The sequence below is a fragment of the Mustelus asterias genome, chromosome 27 (genome assembly GCF_964213995.1).
Source record: "Mustelus asterias chromosome 27, sMusAst1.hap1.1, whole genome shotgun sequence".
Lineage (NCBI taxonomy): Eukaryota > Metazoa > Chordata > Chondrichthyes > Carcharhiniformes > Triakidae > Mustelus > Mustelus asterias.
The window spans coordinates 36,913,652-36,929,607 of record NC_135827.1 but is presented as its reverse complement, the minus strand read 5'-3'; the positions used below and the strand labels follow the sequence as shown (position 1 = coordinate 36,929,607).

The 15,956-nt window shown below is 46.1% G+C and overlaps 1 protein-coding gene across 1 annotated transcript in view; it reads right to left on the bottom strand.

The window, feature by feature from the left end:
• Window positions 1-768: 768 nt before the first annotated feature.
• LOC144479951 (sodium channel regulatory subunit beta-2-like) overlaps window positions 769-15,956 on the bottom strand; it is a 38,838-nt gene continuing 23,650 nt past the window's right edge. The window contains exons 2-5 of the mRNA XM_078199036.1: window positions 13,130-13,296; window positions 7,453-7,663; window positions 3,851-4,046; window positions 769-1,722 (exon numbers count right to left, since the gene is read on the bottom strand). Coding sequence (XP_078055162.1) covers window positions 1,713-1,722; window positions 3,851-4,046; window positions 7,453-7,663; window positions 13,130-13,296 — 584 coding nt within the window. The 3' untranslated portion in view covers window positions 769-1,712. The remainder of the gene's footprint in view (window positions 1,723-3,850; window positions 4,047-7,452; window positions 7,664-13,129; window positions 13,297-15,956) is intronic.

Sequence of the window (15,956 nt, the reverse complement as noted above, 5' to 3'; positions counted from 1 at the left end):
ATACAGGCCCTGATGACCAGATTAATAAATTTAGACTATTTGTTGGCCATGCAGTACCTTCTGACTTTGCAACATCTAATCACGCCCAAACACAGTTACAAATGTTTTCCTTTAAGTGCAAAAATTGTTCCCCTCACCCCAGTCCTAAATTAGCTCAATTTCTCTGCACAGGATTGCCCTCAAGTTTGGCACAAGAAACTGGCTGTTACCCCCTCTTCTAAGGGAGGAAGACATCGGAAGGTAAACTGAGGCGGCCATTTTACAATCACCATGTCTAAACCTCAATTCTTAAACTAACAAGGTAATTGGACAAAAAGAACAGTACGCTGTAGTGCATTCAAAACCTGCTGACCATACCTATGGAGGCATTGGGGTCTCCCAAGTTTTTATGGTGGATGTTGTGGCATTTTCGTAAAAAAAATAATCAGCAACAATATTAATATTGATGGCAATTTTAACCTTACTTACCCACTGGAAACAGAGAGCATTGGATACACAGCAACAGAGGAACAGGAAGAGGCCATTTAGCCCCTTGAGCCTGTTCCATTGTTCATGGCGGATTTGTGATCTAACTCAGTGCGCCTGCCTTTGGCCCGCATTCCTTGATGTTTTTCATTAACAAAAGGCTATCAGTCTCAGATTTAAAATTCACAACTCATCTAGCATTAATTTACATTTACAGAAGAGGATTCCAAACTTCCACTGCCCATTGTGTGCAGAATTGCTTCCTAATTTCAATCCCCGAACTAAATCCTAGACTCCCCAACAAGTGGAAATGGTTTCTCTCTATCTAATCTACGTGCCTTAATACCATGAAAGACTCGATAAGATCACCCCTCAAGCTTCTAACATTCAGGAAATACAATCACATTCTGTGCAATCCCTTTTGGTGATTTAACCCTTAGCGTCCAGGTATAATTCTGGAAAATTTACCTCATGCTGCCTCCAAGATCAATATATTCGGCCCTTGACCTGGTGGCCAGAAGCACTCACACCACTCCGGGTGTGATCTTAACCAGGGCTTTGATTTAACTGAAGCATAACTTCTATTCCTTGTAAACCGCCTCTCTAGATATAAAGGCCAACATTCCATTTGCCTCGTGTCGTTTTCCTTACCTGTTTTAATCTGGACCTGGACCCCGCAGTCCCTAGCCTTTCACCTCTTAGAAGGCAATGCTGGCTTTACTGTCCACCTGACATCACTCCCTGTTGCTCCCTAATATTCCTTGTTGAGGTTTACAGAGGATATTATTGAGTGGGTTGTAAAACCACCCAGTGGGAGTTAGGTTAAAATTGCCTCACCAGCATAAGGAAGCCATGCAGCAATCAGCCTGGGTGTGCACTATATATTTTTTTATCAGTAATGTAGGCGTAATTATTGCTGCTCAGTTAAAACATGCACAATAAACATCCCTAGTTAGAATTCACCACACTATTTATGATATAGCAATGGTGTGAAGCTGTATTGGGCGCTGCCATGTTTTAGCGTTACACCTGCGCACGGTTTGGAGGTATGATGACATGCACGACAAAGCTAGCACGGGTTCACGGCACAGCGGAATCATCTCAGCGCTCTTGAGGAATGTGAAGAGGCAATGGGTTGAACACGGAGACGAATCGTTAATATCCCACGAAGCACGAAGACCAACAGTTCTCGCCAGAGGCAGATCATCTTCAGCCTCAACCTTTTCCTCATCGCTATCGCTGTTCGTTTAGTGTTGCCTGCAAAAAAACGGAAATAACATTGGAGCAAAAATGGGCATCAACTTGAAAGGCAACAGCAGGAATCTTAACCTCCAGTTAGTGGGGAGGCGCTGGTCTAGTGGTATTATCTCTAGACTATTAATCCAGAAACTCAGCTCCCAGGACAGGTACAGCCCAAGGTTAGATACAGAGTAATGCTCTCTCTACGCTGTCCCCATCAAACACTTCCAAGACAGGAACAGCACGGGGTTAGATACAGAGTAAAGCTCCCTCTTCACTGTCCACATCAAACACTCCCAGGATAGGTACAGCCCAAGGTTAGATACAGAGTAAAGCTCTCTCTACATTGTCCCCCATCAAACACTCCCAGGACAGGTACAGCACGAGGTTAGATACAGAATAAAGCTCTCTCTACATTGTCCCCCATCAAACACTCCCAGGACAGGTACAGCAAGGGGTTAGATACAGAATAAAGCTCTCTCTACATTGTCCCCCATCAAACACTCCCAGGACAGGTACAGCAAGGGATTAGATACAGAGTAAAGCTCCCTCTACACTGTCCCCATCAAACACTCCTAGGACAGGTACAGCATGGGGTTAGATATAAAGTAAAGGTCTCTCTACACTGTCCCCATCAAACATTTCCAGGATAGATACATCATGGGGTGTGAGGGAGGCAATGGCTTAGTGGTATTATCGCTAGACTATTGATCCAGAAACTCTGTTCTGGGTGCCTGGGTTCGAATCCCGCCACATTTGAATTCAATTAAAAAAAACTAGAATCAAGAAGCTAGGAATGACCATGAAACTGTTGTCGATTGTTGGAAAAACCCATCTGGTTTACTAATGGCAGTGAGGGAAGGAAATCGGCTGTCCTTAACTGGTCTGGTTTACATGTGGCGCCAGAGCCACAGCAATGTGGTTGACTCTCAACTGTCCTCTGAAAGATGTGGAGGTGCTGGTGTTGGACTGGGGTGGGCACAGCAAGAAATCTGACAACACCAGGTTAAAGTCCAACAGGTTTATTTGGTACCACGAGCTTTTGGAGCGCTGCTCCTTAACCTGGTGTTGTGAGACTTCTTACTGTGCGCTCTGAAATGGCCTAGCAAACCACTCAGTTCAAGGTCAACTAGGGATGGGCAATAAATGCTGGCCCAGCCAGCAACGTCCATGTCCCACGAATAAATAAAAAAAAGTTATTTAGTTTATTTAGGTTTCCTGTCTCTTCCACTCTGCTTTCTATCTCTCAAGTTTAGCATCATCAGTCTCCTTTGGTTATCGGAATTAAAGAACACAATTGCATTGGTTTGGCATCTTTCACATCAATCTCCTACAAACAGCAACCATAGCCAAACATCTAGAGATGTTTGTGGGAAACATATTGACTCGGTCACTGGATAAATTCCCTGCTGTGCACTGAACGAGTGTCCCTGGAATCTACAATACCCTCCCGAGAGAGCAGAAAGTTGCTGAGACTTTCTGGGCTCACCGTTGCGGTTATCTTGTGTCAGATGAGGCGATCGGTTTAAATCCCCTTTGACCTCCACGGGACCGGAAGATCCCACCAGTGGAAGGGGCTGGAAAATCCCGCCCAGGGTCTTGGTCTGACATCTCATCCAGCCAGCAGCACCGCTGACAGTGCAGCACTCCCTCAGAACTGCAGCGAAAGGGTCAGCCGAGGTTTTGTGCTCAAGTCTCTGAAATCATAGAATTATAGAATCATAGAATACCTACAGTGCAGAAGGAGGCCATTTGGCCCAATGAGTCTGTGTCGACCACAATCCGACCCAGACCCTGTCCCCATAACCCCATATATTTACCCTAGCTAGTCCCCCTGACACTAAGGAGTAATTTAGCATGGCCAATCACCTAACCTGCATATTTTGTGGACTGTGGGAGGAAACCGGAGCACCCGGAGGAAACCCATGCAGACACGGGGGAGAACGTGCAAACTCCAAACAGACAGTGACCCAAGCTGGGAATCAAACCTGGGTCCCTGGCGCTGTGAGGCAGCAGTGCTAACCCACTGTGCCACCGTGAAATGTGCCTGGAACCCACAAACCACGTGACTGGGAGCGGAGAGCGATACCCATTGAGCCACAACTCACACTATGAGCTATTGTTGGGACCTGACAGAAGTCCATACCTTCCATCTTCTTCCTGGTTGCCTTCACCATCCGTTTTTCCTTCCTCTTCGGTTTTCTGATCCTCGGATTGGTGATCTTGTTTCTTTTTCCTCCTCACACACTTCACAATCACTAAGATCAGAATGACGACGGCTAGGAACCCCCCGACAGACGCTCCTATAATCACAGCGACTGTGGAGTCACGTTCAGGGGTCACTGAAAGAGAAACATCAAACAATGAGGAATAGTCTCCTTCCAGTATGGACGGAGTCTTGTGCTAAATGCATCATTTTGGAGGAAAAGAAGGCACATAGGGACAACAGACATTTGATTAGATGTTTAAATAAGGCTATTTTGTTGGAGAATTTGCGCCCACAGCAGTACGCCAGTTGGAAATGCCATCGTGTTACTCCTCACAGTGACTACTCATGCCAAGTGCCAATCACGAGGGGGCATAGTTTTAGGGTGAGGGACAGGAGATTCAGAGGGGATTTAAGAAAAAACTTCTCACTCAGAGGGTGGTGTGAATCTGGAATGCACGGCCTGGGAAGGTAATGGAGGCCGGAAACCATATAAACTCTTAAAATATATTTGGATGAGCACTTGAAATATCATAACATTCAAGGATATGGGACAAGTGCTGGAAAATGGGATTAGCGTGCATTTTTAGTGGTACTTATTGTTGATGCAGACTCGATGGGCCGAAGGGCCTTTTCTGCACTGTATGGGCGGGATTTTACAGCCTTGCTCGTCCCGAAACCGTACAATCCTGCCCGAGGTCAACGGATCTTTCCACAGTCCGCCCCTCACCCGCTCCGATTCCTGCGGTGAGCGGAAAGGGAAAATCCTGGCCTATGTCACTACAACTCTATGGCCGAAATTTTACCGTCCCGCCCACCACAGGAATCGGAGCAGACGAGGGTCAGGTCCACGGAAAGGTCTGTTGACCTCGGGCAGGATTTTACGCTTTCGGGATGAGGGAGGTCATAAAAACCTGCCCCAAGACTCTAAATTGTGGTGTGTTCCAACCTGTAGAATGGACCTATAAGAAATGGAGTTGAGCTCAATGTTTCTTCAATAGATGTTTGAATACACAGCAAACCAGAATGTTCTAATTTGCTGCTTTTAAGGTAATGCATTCACACAAAATATTTAACGTACAAATTAGGAGCAGGAGTAGGCCACTTGGCTCCTCAAGCCTGCTCCACCATTCAATGTGTAACCTCAACTCCACATTCCCACCCACTGCTGATAATTTTTCATCCCCTTGCTTATCAAAAATCTATCCAGGTTTGCCTTGAGAATATTCGAACTCTGCTTCTACTGCCTTTTCAGAAAGAAAGTTCCAAAGACTCAAGATCCACGGTGAGAAAAAAAATTCACCTCACTTAAATGAGCGACCCCTTATTTTTAATCGGCGACCCCTAGTTCTGGATTCTCCCACAAGAGGAAACATCCTCTCCACATCCACCTTATCAATAACCCCTCAGGATCTTAAAGGTTTCAGTGAAGTTGCCTCTTACTCTTCTAAACTCCAGTGGACAAAAACCTAGCTTGTTCAATCATTCCTCATAAGACAACTCACCCATCCCTAGTATTAGTCTAGTAAACCTTCTCTGAACTAATTTTAATGCTTTTACATCTTTTTTACATAAGGTGACCAATATGGTACACAGTACACCTGGTGTGGTCTTACTAATGTCCTCTACAACTGATGGATAACCTCCCTACTTTTGTATTCAATAGTATTCAACAATAACCACACTTTATTTTTCTTTATTCATTCATGGGACAAGGGTGTCGCTGGCTGGCCAGCATTTATTGTCCATCCCTAGTTGACCTTGAACTGAGTGGCTTGCTAGGCCATTTCAGAGGACAGTTGAGAATCAACCACATTGCTGTGGTTCTGGAGTCACATGTAGGCCAACCCTGGTAAGGTCGACAGATTTCCTTCCCTAAAGGACATCAGTGAACAAGGTGGGTTTTTCCCACCATCGACAATGATTTCATGATTATTGATAGATTCTTAATTCCAGGTATTTTTTATTGAATTCAAATTCCACCATCTGCCATGGCGGGATTTGAACTCAGGGCCCCAGAACGAGTTTCTGGATGAATAGTCTAGCGATAATACCACTAGGCCATCGCCTCCCCTATTGAGATGAAAAGGCTATGCACAGCAAAAAGGAAAATGAGAGTGAACATTGAAGTTGGGGCCTCGTGTCACCTTGAATTTAGTGTTTTAAATATAGTTACACGTCCCAAGGTGCTTCACAGGAACATTGGACTTAGGAGCATTTGAACCTGCTTTGCCATTCAATAAGATCATGGCTGGTCTGATTGTGGTCTCAACTCCAATGTCTGCCCTCAATTGTCCATCAGAAATCTTGTTTAAAATCAGCCGTGAGCCTCTAGTGCTCTCTGGGGAAGAAAATTGTCAATTAGAATCTGATAGCAAGGCACTCAAGGAGACATTAGGATGGGGTATTGAAAACTTGGTCAAAGGGGTAGGTTTTAAGTAATGTCTTAAAGAAGTAGGGAGAGGTAGCGATGTTTAGGGAGGGAATTCCAGAATTTTGGACTCAAACCAATGGAGGGTTGCAGAGAGATCTGCGGATTTCAGGGATGGAGGAGGTTGCAGAGATGGGGGGAGGGACATAAAGACGGGGGGGATGAGGACTTGAAACTGAAGGCATTGCCATGCCTGGAAGCAGTGCAGATCAATGACCACGGGCGGGGGGGAATAAGAATCATAGAAAGAATCACAGAAACCCTACAGTGCAGAAAGAGGCCACTTGGCCCATCGAGTCTGCACCGACCACAATCCCACCCAGGCTCTACCCCCATATCCCTACATATTTACCCGTTAATCCCTCTAACCTACGCATCTCAGGACTCTAAGGGGCAAATTTTAGCATGGCCAATCAACCGAATCCGCACATCTTTGGACTGTGGGAGGAAACCGGAGCACCCGGAGGAAACCCACGCAGACACGAGGAGAATGTGCAAACTCCACACAGGCAATGACCCAAGCCGGGAATTGAACCCAGATCCCTGGAGCTGTGAAGCAGCAGTGCTAACCACTGTGCTACCGTGCCGCCCATAAATGAGACTTGGTGTGAGTTGGGACATAGGAAGCAGAATTTTGCAGGGTGGATGCTGGGAGGCCGGTCAGGAGAGTCTTGGAAAACAAGAATGAAACCCATTTCATCCTGCAGTCACCCCAAAGAAGAGACCTTTATTCTATCAGTCGGTGGGGGGATGCAGGCTCCAATCCTAGAGGTAATTTTCTCATGCTCCTGCCAAACCTCACCCACGCTACTTCATAGAAGGGGTATAAACAACTCACTCCTTGTTATGTAGGATATTCACATTTGTTTTAACTTTCTTTGTCTCCTCAAGAATTATTTAACCAATTACAAGATGACACTAAATCTAAATTTGACCTGGACATCGCGTTAGTTACCGGTGGGAGGGTGATAGTGGGAAGAACATCTGTTACAGGACACAAAGGAGCAGAAATCATAGGGAAAATGCAATGGAAAGTTATGGAGAGGGGATGGGCAGGCGTGCCACAGATTGGAGATAAAGTGATCGAGACCACAATGTTACTTTACCATACCTTCTGTGACCACTTTCAGGAAGATTAATCCCCAGCCGTTGTGTCTGTCGGGAGGGTTTAACACAGAACAGTTGTAAAACCCTTCATCGGTGAGCTGGATGTCATGAATAGTAACAGAGACATCATTCTTGTTGAGGTTTCCTGACCACTCCACCCTGCCCGAGAAGTGGTCAGTTCTGGGGATGATGACCTTGCGGCGGAAATGGACAAACTACAGGGAAAGAAAAAGAGAAAGGCAAGTGATTTCATGATCTTTGATTGAACTCATCGATTCGCCTCTTCTGGAAGTCTTTTTCTAATCCCACACCTCTAACTGACCTTATCCAAAACTCTACGACTCATGCACTGACCCACACCAATTCCTGTTCACCCACCACGCCTGTGCCTGCTCGCTGGCTCCTAGTCAGGCAACAAAAATTCTCATCCTTATTTTCAAATTCCTCCATAGCATCACACTTCCTTTATCTGTAATCTCCTCTGCTCCTCCAACTTCCTGAAATCTCCGTACTCCTTCAATTCTGCTCTGTCGAACTTTCACAAATTTACCGCCACCTCACTGATGGCTGTGCTTTTAGATGTTGAGCTACTGAGCTGCGGAATTCTCTCCCCAAGCGTCTCCATCTATCTCCTGCTCCTATTTTAAGACGCTCCTTAAAACTTAGTTACCTGAACAATTTTTGGTTACCTGTCCTAATATTTTTCCATATGCAGCCCAGGAGCTTAAATTACAAGAACTTCCAGCTGCCATTAGTCAAACCTTGCCTCGATTAGATTAGTTCTGTCAAATGCCTTGTGGCATTTTCCCGGAAGAAGTTTAAGTTTATTTATTCATGTCACAAGTAGGCTTACATTAGCACTGCAACAAAGTTACTGTGAAAATCCCACACTCCGGCACCTGTTCGGGTACACAGAGGGAGAACTTAGCATGGCCAATGCACCCTAACCAGCACGTCTTTCGGACTGTGGGTGGAAACCGGAGCACCCAGAGGAAACCCACGCAGACACGGGGGAGAAGAGTCATAGAGGTTTACAGCATGGAAACAGGGTCTTCGGTCCAACTTGTCCGTGCTGCCCTTTCTTTTTAAACCCCTAAGCTAGTCCCAATTGCCTGCATTTGGCCCAGATCCCTCTATACCCATCTTACCCACGTAACTGACTAAACGCTTTTCAAAAGACAAAATTGTACCCGCCTCTACTACTACCTCTGGCAGCTTGTTCCAGACCACCCTCTGTGTGAAGAAATTGCTCCTCTGGACCCTTTTGTATCTCTCCCCTCTCACCTTAAACCTATGCCCTCTAGTTTTAGACTCCCCTACCTTTGGGAAAAGGTATTGACTATCTAGCTGACCTATGCCCATCATTATTTTATCGACCTCTATAAGATCACCCCTCAGCCTCCTACGCTCCAGAGAAAAAAGTCCCAGTCTATCCAGCTCTCCTGATAACTCAATCCATCAAGTCCCGGTAGCATCCTAGTAAATCTCTTCTGCACTCTTTCTAGTTTAATAATATCCTTTCTATAATAGGGTGACCAGAACTGTACACAGTGTTCCAAGTGTGGCCTTACCAATGTCTTGTACAACTTCAACAAGACATCCCAACTCCTGTATTCAATGATCTGACCAATGAAACCAAGCATGCCGAATGCTTCTTCACCACTCTGTCTACCTGTGACTCCACTTTCAAGGAGCTATGAACCTGTACCCCTAGATCTCTTTGTTCTGTAACTCTCCCCAATGCCCTATCATTAACTGAGTAAGTCCTGCCCTGGTTCAATCTACCAAAATGCATCACCTCGCATTTATCTAAATTAAACTCCATCTGCCATTCGTCAGCCCACTAGCCCAATTGATCAAGATCCCTTTGCAATCCGAGAACGTGCAGACTCTGCATAGACTGTGACCCAAGCCGGGAATCGAACCCGGGTCCCTGGTACTGTGAGGCAGCAGTGTTAACCACCGGGCCACCAGATGCTATATAAATGCAAACCGATTGTTGCTGGGAGAAAAGTTATGATCTGCCTATGACAATACTAAGATGACCATAGCACCCCTGCATTTGTCCAATTGCATCCAGTCCTCCATACTGGACCACTCCATCACCCTACAGTTTGAACAGCCTGAAACCAACATGCTACTCACAGTCACTATCAAGTACCTGCATTTATACAGCTGTAAGGTAGCAAACACCACCCAGTGCACTTTACAGGAACCTTATCAAGGTAATAACGATCGCAAGGCAAACAAGGAGATATTAAGGACTGCTAACATGAAACTTGGACAAAGGTTTTAAAGAGAGGAGAGAATGGCGCAGAAGTTTATGGAAGGACGTGGAGGCTTTGGAGGGAGTACAGAAACGTTTAACCAGGATTTTGACTAGTATGGAGGGTATTGGCTATGAGAAGAGATTGAATAAACTGGGACTGTTCTTCCTAGAAAGATGGAGGATGAGGGGTGACCTGATAGAAGTTTATAAATTAGGAATGAGGGGAACAGTTGGAAGCTTTTTCCCAGAGCAGAAATGACAATTACAAGAGGGCACAAGTTGAAGGTAAGGGGGAAAGGTTCAGTCGAGATGTGCGGGGAAAGTTTTCTTACACAGAGAGTGGTGGGGGTCTGGAATGCACTGCCAAGTGAGGTGGTTGAGGCAGACACGTTAGCGACATTTAAGACTATCTGGATAGACACATGAACAGGCGGGGTAGAGAGGGATATAGGCGGTTGGCCTAGATAGGACAATGTGATTGGCACAGGCTTGGTGGGCCGAAGGGCCTGTTACTGTGCTGTCCTGTTCTTTGTTCTTTGAATTTCAGAGCTAAGGACCCAGGAAGCTGAGGGCACAGCCACCATTGAAGGAAGAAGTAGAGAATGCGCAAGAGGTCAGAATTGGAGAAGCACAGGGTCCTTGGGGGTTTGTGAAGATCGGAACCAATGGAGGGATTTGCAACTCTAGGATGAGAATTTTAAAATTGAGGAGTTTCTAAGTCAGGAGCCATTTTAGGTTCAGGTGCACAGAGGTGAAGGGTGAATGGGAGTTAGTAAATAGGGTTACATTTTGCATCAGCTGAAGTTTAGGGAAGGTGGAATGTGTGAGGGTAACGTTCAAAATCTTTGAGATTAGGAGTTTTCTTAAATTTATTTTTATGGGATGCGGGCATCATTGGCTAGGCCAGCATTTATTGTCCATGCCTAGTTGCCCTTCAGGAGGTAGAGGTGAGCAGGCTTCTTGAACCACTGTGGTTTCTAAGGTCTAGGTACTCCCATAATGCTGTTGGAAAGGGAGTTCCAGGATTTTGACCTTGTGACAGCGAAAGAACGGCAATATATTTCCAAGTCAGGATGGTGAGTGACTTGGAGGGAAACCTCCAGGTGGTGGCTTTCCCCGGTATCTGCTGCTCTTGGCCTTCTAGATGGAAGTAGTTGTGGGTTTGGAAGGTTCTGCCTAAGGAACCTTGGTGGGTTCCTGAAGTGCATCTTGTAGCTGGTACACACGGCTGCCACTGTGCTTCGGTGGTAGAGGGAGTGAATGTTTGTGGAAGCGGTAGCAATCAAGTGGGGCTGCTCTGTCCTGGATGGTACCAAACTTCGAGTGTTGTTGGAGCTGCTCCCATCCAGGCAAGTGAGGTAACAAAGGCATGAGAATTTCAGCAGCAGATGAACTGGGACAGGGGAGGAGAGGGACATCGTAATGGAGGTGGAAGAAGGGGAGTCTTTGTGGTGGAGAAACATAGGGCTCAGGGTCACAAAGGGACACTGAGGTTGTGACCAATCTGGTTCAGCCTCAGTTTCCGGCCAGGGACAGACTGCAGTCAATGAGAAGGGAACAGAATTTCTAGTGAAGGCCAAAGACTTTGCTCTTTCCAATGTTATTTAGAGAAAATTTTGGCTCATCCTTGACTGGATGTTGGACAAGAAGTCTAACAAGTCAGCGGTTAAGAGAGATGGTGCTGAGGTAAAGCTCAGTGTTGCCAACATAAAACTGATGCTAAACTTAACCCCGTTAGCTGATGCTGTATTTTTGGATAGTATCGCCAAAGGACAGCATGTAGATGACCAATAGGAGTGGGACGAGGATAGATCCTTGTGAGATTCCAGAGGAAATGTTGAGAGAGCAGGAGGTGAAATCATTGCAAGAAAGGTTGTGGCTACGGTTGGATCCGGTTACAGTGTTGAACCCATGGAGAGCGGTTTCACACAACTGGAAGACGGAGGAGAGATGTTGGAGGACTGGACAGACTGGCCAGATGGGTAAAGACCCATGGGATCCAGGGTAATGTGGCAAAGTGGATAAAAATTTAGCTTAGTAACAGGAAACTAAGGGTAATGGTTGATAGATGCTCTTGCGAATGGAAAATGTTTCAAATTGTGTTCCACAGGGCTCAGTGTTTGGACCCTTGCTGTTGGTGTTATATTTTAATGATTTGGACATGAATGTGGGAATGATTGGAACATTTGCAGACAATACAAAGATTAGCTGAGTAGTGGGTAGTGTGGAGGATAGCTATAATCTCCAAAATGATAGTGATGAGTTGGTGGAGTGGGCGGTAAAGTGGCAGATGGATTTTAACACAGAGAAGTGTGAGGTGATGCATTTAGGGAGGTCAAACAGTTATAGGGAATACACAATAAATGTGAATATGGAAAGAAAGGTAGATGAAGATCTTGGCTACAAGTGCTCAGCTCCCTAAAGGCAGCAGTTCAAGTAGACAAGATCGTAAAGAAGGAATATGGAATGCTCTCCTTTATTGGCAGGGGTATAGAATATAAAAATAAGGATATAATTTTAGAATTGTATAAAACACTGGTGAGGCCACAACTGGAGTATTTTGTGCAAATCTGGTCACCATATTACAGGAAGGATGTAATTGCTCTGGAGAGAATGCAGAGGAGGTTTACAAGAATGTTGTCAGGGCTGAAAACGTGTAGTTATAAGGAGAGATTGGATAGGTTGGGGTTATTTCCCTTGGAACAAAGAAGGTTGAGGGGTTTCTTGATAGAGGTGTACAAAATGATCAGGGGGAGAGATAGAGTGGACAGGATAAAATTGTTTCCCTTGGTGGAGAATTCTAGAACCAGGGGGCATAGATTTCAAGATAAGTGGCAAAAGGTGTAGAGGGAAGAGGAGGAAGAACTTTTTTTACGCAGAGGGTGGTGGGTGTCTGGAATTCGCTGCCTGAGTTAGTGGTGGAGGCAGAGACCCTAAACTCTTTTAAAAAGTACCCGGATCTGCACCTTAAGTGCCGTAAGCTACAGGGCTATGGGCTGGGCGCAGGAAGCTGGGATTAGAGAGAGCACCTGGGCGTCCTTGGGCTGGCATGGATAAGATGGGCCGAATGGCCTCTTTCTATGCTGTAGTTTTTCTATGGGTCTATGGATTGTATGGTCAAAGGCTGCAGACAGATTGAGAAATAAAAGGAGGAATAGTTTACCCTGAACACAATAACGCAGGATGTCAGTTATGACTTTGGGAAGGGCTGTTTCAGGGTTCCAGCAGCAACTCAATCAGGGAGATTCATGCACGGAATTGCAGAGATGGGAAAGGATTTGAGGGGTGGCAAAACCATCAAAGGACTTTAGAGAGAAAAAGGAGGTGTGGTAGTTTGCCAAGAGACAATCTTATAAAACGAAACATCTTGCCCCTCTCAGTTAAACCATGAAGTAAAAAGTAAAATTCTTACCAGATCTTGAGTGCAGTTCTCGCATTCAAAATAGGTCCAATTTAAAGAGAAACGCTTTTCATTGACATCATAGCAAGAGATGAAGGTGCAGGTCAACTTGGCCGAAGTACCATTCAGTTTGACTACATACGGTTGGACCATAACTTCCATACTGCAGCCAAGTTGGACTAAAAGGATTGGGGAGAGTGTGGGAAAGACACTGTCAGAAATCAATGCATTGAAATTGCCTGATGGCCTGTTCCATAACTGCAAACTAACGACAGCTGTCTCAGTCCTGAGGGAGGAATTTGAGATGCAAACCGTGAATGGCGAGGAATGGTCGCCCTTTCAAATTTGGAGGTATAAAAAAGTTTAAGCATCTCAACCAAACTCGGTCTTAACATCTGACCCTGAAGCCCAGGTCACCAAGTTGCACACCTCTTGGACCATTAAGGAGAACAGAGACCAAGAAAGATATGCAAGGCCCACTCAACACGTGCTCTAACCAACATTGTCAGGGATGGTAACATCCGTCCACCCCACCCCAGTACAGGGGAGACTGATGGTGAGACAGAGAGCCACAAAGCTGACACCCCTGGTTCAGAGGTAGCCCCTATGACAGGGGAACAGCTTGTATCTACAAGGCGCCTTCAATGGAGTAAAACACATTGAGGGGCTTTACAGGCTTGGTTATCAAGCAAAATTTGACAGTGTGGGGGGGGATGATTTGGACAGGTGAACGAAAGCTTGACTGTCCAGGTTGCTCTGAAGGAACGTCACTGAAAGCGGGGAGAGAGTTTTACCCCGAGCCCAGCCTGCCCTACTGGGCCCTGTTGATAAGACCCACCCTCCTTAAGCAGGGTCCTGATAAGAGAGTTCGCCATTGAGGAGCTGCCTCGACAGCAGACCCTGATCTCCTATTACCCTGACTGCACCAGCTTCAATGCTGCTGTCATCATTGCAGTGGCGCCTTTACCCTTTGCAGCTTTATTTGCATATTGCTGTGCTTTAAGGCTCTGTTTAAAAAAAAATCTATATTTTCAAACACTGCATCAATCAGAGGGCGATGCAGCTGGGCTCGAGTGCTGACTCTGCAAGTCTGCTATTGAATAACACTAAGTTGGGCCCATCCCAGGGGATGCTGCAAAGGAACAGGATTCCATTCCAAAAAAAAAACATGAAAAGGAATCGCATCCTGTCAGCGTGCACTGGTTAATTTGCAACACTCCAATAGACAGAGCTTCAGAAAAGGATCTTTCTCTTCTCCCGGAGTAGTTAGAAAGAGGTTCCTGCATTGCCTACCCTAAAGATAGCAAAATATTACAGGACTTTGGAGGAACTGGAACCATGCCATCTGTGAAGGTTACTGTTAAGAAGTAAGAACGTCCTCAGTCAGTTGGAGCCGGCTGTTCAGGGGACAGTGAATACGGCCCTGTTGCAAAAATCCTTTGGCTAAGGCCATGGAGGAAAGGTGGTGCCCTGAGAGGCAGCATTTAAAAGCTCGGACGGTGGTCCAGCCATTTAAAGGAGTATGGAGGTGCCCTAGGGTTTGGACCAATTGTTTCTTTCTCCATGAAAGAGCAAAGGGCAGTAATTACCACACTGCAGACCCCTCCCCCAGGGTCAACGGACAAGAAGAAAACCATCTCAACATGACTGAATGATACGCGGCAAAGTATAAAGTCACATCACCCTCCTCATCTGTACTGACTGGACCAAAAAGGAATGAGTGAAAAATGGAAAATCTGAACTCCTTCTTCCCAACTGTCTACATTGAAAGCTGCAATTTGCTCTTTATCCTGCCTGTGCATCCTCTCTGAGAAACTAGAACAAGTTGAAAGAATCAATTTATCACTTGCCTGTCTGGTTAAGAAATGTGACAGTGACGACGCCCGGCTAAGGTAAGTTGAGAAATATCGATGAAAGGGTTAACAAATCATTTAGTCTTCTTGCAGTAATCTATTGATCGACAACCGGCCGGCAAGCTCGCCAACTGGCATTAGCTCATTCATTTGCTTCACCGAATATCCTGACAGAGAGAGACTGACACCAGAGATTTCAGCACAAGGACAAGGTGGATAGTGTGGAGGGAGCTTTACTCTGTTTCTAACCCCGTGCTGTACCTGTCCTGGGAGTGTTAGATGGGGACAGTGTAGAGGGAGCTTTACTCTGTATCTAACCCCCTGCTGTACCTGTCCTGGGAGTGTTTGATGGGGACAGTGTAGGGGGAGCTTTACGCTGTATCTAACCCCGTGCTGTACCTGTCCTGGGAGTGTTTGATGGGGACAGTGTAGAGGGAGCTTTGCTCTGTATCAAACCCCGTGCTGTACCTGTCCTGGGAGTGTTTGATAGGGACAGTATGGAGGGAGCTTTACTCTGTATCTAACCTCGTTTGTACCAGACCTGGGAGTGTTGATGGGGACAGTGTAGAGGGAGCTTTACTCTGTATCTAACCCCATGCTGTACCTGTCCTGGGAGTGTTTGTGGGGACAGTGTAGAGGGAGCTTTACTCTGTATCTAACCCCATGCTGTACCTGTCCTGGGAGTGTTTGATGGGGACAGTGTGGAGGGAGCTTTACTCTGTATCTAACCCCGTGCTGTACCTGTCCTGGGAGTGTTTGTGGGGACAGTGTAGGGGGAGCTTTACTCTGTATCTAACCCCATGTTACCTGCCCTGGGAGTGTTTGATGGGTACAGTGTCGGGGGAGCTTTATTCTGTATCTAACCCCGTGCTGTACCTGTCCTGGGAGTGTTGATAGGGACAGTGTAGAGGGAGCTTTACTCTGTATCTAACCTCGTGCTGTACCTGTCCTGGGAGTGTTTGATGGGGACAGTGTAGAGGGAGCTT